The sequence below is a fragment of the Conger conger genome, chromosome 1, assembly GCF_963514075.1.
Source record: "Conger conger chromosome 1, fConCon1.1, whole genome shotgun sequence".
Classification (NCBI taxonomy): domain Eukaryota; kingdom Metazoa; phylum Chordata; class Actinopteri; order Anguilliformes; family Congridae; genus Conger; species Conger conger.
Window position 1 is genome coordinate 84,657,120 of NC_083760.1, and position 2,101 is coordinate 84,659,220.

At 56.8% G+C, this 2,101-nt stretch overlaps 1 protein-coding gene across 1 annotated transcript; it reads left to right on the plus strand.

Moving 5' to 3' along the window:
- The first annotated feature begins 228 nt into the window (after positions 1-228).
- LOC133120734 (interferon-inducible GTPase 5-like) lies at positions 229-1,368 on the plus strand. The gene has a single exon (XM_061230365.1). The coding sequence runs from the start codon at positions 229-231 to the stop codon at positions 1,366-1,368; it is 1,140 nt and encodes a 379-aa protein (XP_061086349.1).
- The last annotated feature ends 733 nt before the right edge of the window (positions 1,369-2,101 follow it).

A 2,101-nucleotide genomic window follows, 5' to 3' on the forward strand; every position in this document is an offset into this window, starting at 1 on the left:
CCAACAAGAACAATATTAGGTAAAACAAACAGAACGTGGATCTTTGCATTTACATTGTAACTCGGCAGTAAGTTGTTCAATGAAAGCAGTCGATTACACACCTCCTCTGGTCTCTGGGTTTCGATGTCAAGGTGAAAACAAACATCAGCTCAGCCTGCACCTCCGGTCACCCCTGGAAAATGTTTTGTCACTTTACGAAACCGTTTCTTTGTAGTTGAGGACACATCCATGGCGGACGTGCTCAGGAGCCTGAACCTGCTGGAGGTGCTGAAGGAGTCGATGGAGAAGAAGGGCCTGTCGGAGGTGAAGGATGCAGTGGAGGACCTCCTCATCAGCAGGGTGAATATTGGCGTGGTGGGGGAGAGGGGCCCGGAGAAAACCGGCCTGATCAACTCCCTCCGCGCTTTGGGGCCCGAGGACAGTGGGGCGGCCCCGTTCCCCTCCCCCACCCCCCCAGATGAGCTGACAGTTTACCCCAGTCCCAAACACCCCGATTTCCGGCTGTGGGATGTGCCGGGGGTCCCTGAAGGCTCGCCTTTTGACCCTGAGGAGTACATGGAGAGAGTCAAGTTCCTGCGCTACAGTGCTGTCATCATGACATCCTCCCGGGTGCCGTTTCACAGCAACAGCGCCCTCGTGTGGCGGGAGGCCAGATCGCTCCAGAGGGAGGCTGTGTACTTTGCCTTGCTGGCCTCTGAGCGCGACTCGCGGGAGTCCATGGAGGCCTGGCGGAAGGCCAGCCAGGAGGCACTGGGGACGGAAGGGCTGGCTTCCCCAAGGGTCTTCCTGGTCCGTAGCTCAGCCTTAGAGGAGCTGGACTTCCCCGAACTCCTGGAGGAAGTGTGGCGGGACATCCCGGAAGTGAAGGCGGCCGCCCTCCTCCTGGCGCTTCCGGCCTTGTCCGTCGCCGTGGTGACCAGGAAGCGGGACGCCCTCAAGGCGCTGGTGTGGGCGGCGGCCTCGCTCTCGGGCGGTGCGTCGGCCATCCCCGTCCCTCTGGTGTCCTCGGCGGTGGACGCCAGCGTGGCGGTGAGGATCCTGGGCAAGGCCCGCCACTCGCTGGGCCTGGACGACCAGTCGCTGGAGGGGCTGGCCCGTCGACGGGGGCGGGACGGGGGCAGGCTCAAGGCCCTGCGGTCCTGCCCCCTCTCCCAGGAGGTCACCAGGGACGGGGTGAGGAAACTGCTGGCGGCCGCCGAGAAGCAGAAGCCCACCGGCGCCCGGGTGGTGGAGATGGCCCTGCCCATGACCGCCAAGTACGCCAGCCGCTCCTTCACCGCCATGTTCCTGGCGCTCAACGGCGCCATCGACGACATGGCCGCCGATGCGGAGAAGGTGGTGGCGGCTGCAATCGGGGGGGGAGAGTGAGGGATTGTGGGATGCGATGGCCACAGCGGACAGCGTGGAGGTGGTGGGCAGGAGCGGTGGCTGGCCACCTTTCAAACAGCTTGCATTTGGGACACATAGCGTATTTCAGTTGCATGCAATTACGTTGAGTGCATTCTCCAAATTGCATTTGCTACCTAAAATCTAATTTACTGTATTCAAATACAGACCGGCTACAGTGCATGTATTAAATGATGATTAGATTTGCTCCGTAACAAAGAAGGCAACACAGAGGCAATCTATATCATTGCTATTCTTTCTTCAAGAGCTATTCTTCAAGCAACTTCCTTTAATTGCGAAAATAGAAGAATAATTTATTTGCCCCCAAAATGAATTCTCCGTTTCACCACTGGCTCGCCTATTGGGTGTGTTAGTTTTACAGTTGGTGTGCGAATAATCAAGCATTTACAATAGTCAACAGTATTGGTGGCACCGAGGCGGCGGGGGGGCCCCCAAATCAAATTCTGCTTAGGACCCAAGAAACCAGGTGAGGTGAGTTAAATGAGTAATTAACGGCTTTCATTGATCAATTCAGTGCTGAGTAACAACAAAAGCCAGCACGCCCTGCGGCTTTCCAGGACAAGGAGTGAGGACTGCTGGGTTAATATGATTAGCTTACACAGCAGGGTTAATTCTCTTTTTGTGGAGCCAACATTGACAGGAGTGTAACCTGGCATGCTCTTCTGCTGCTGTAGTCCATCTGCTTCAAGGTATG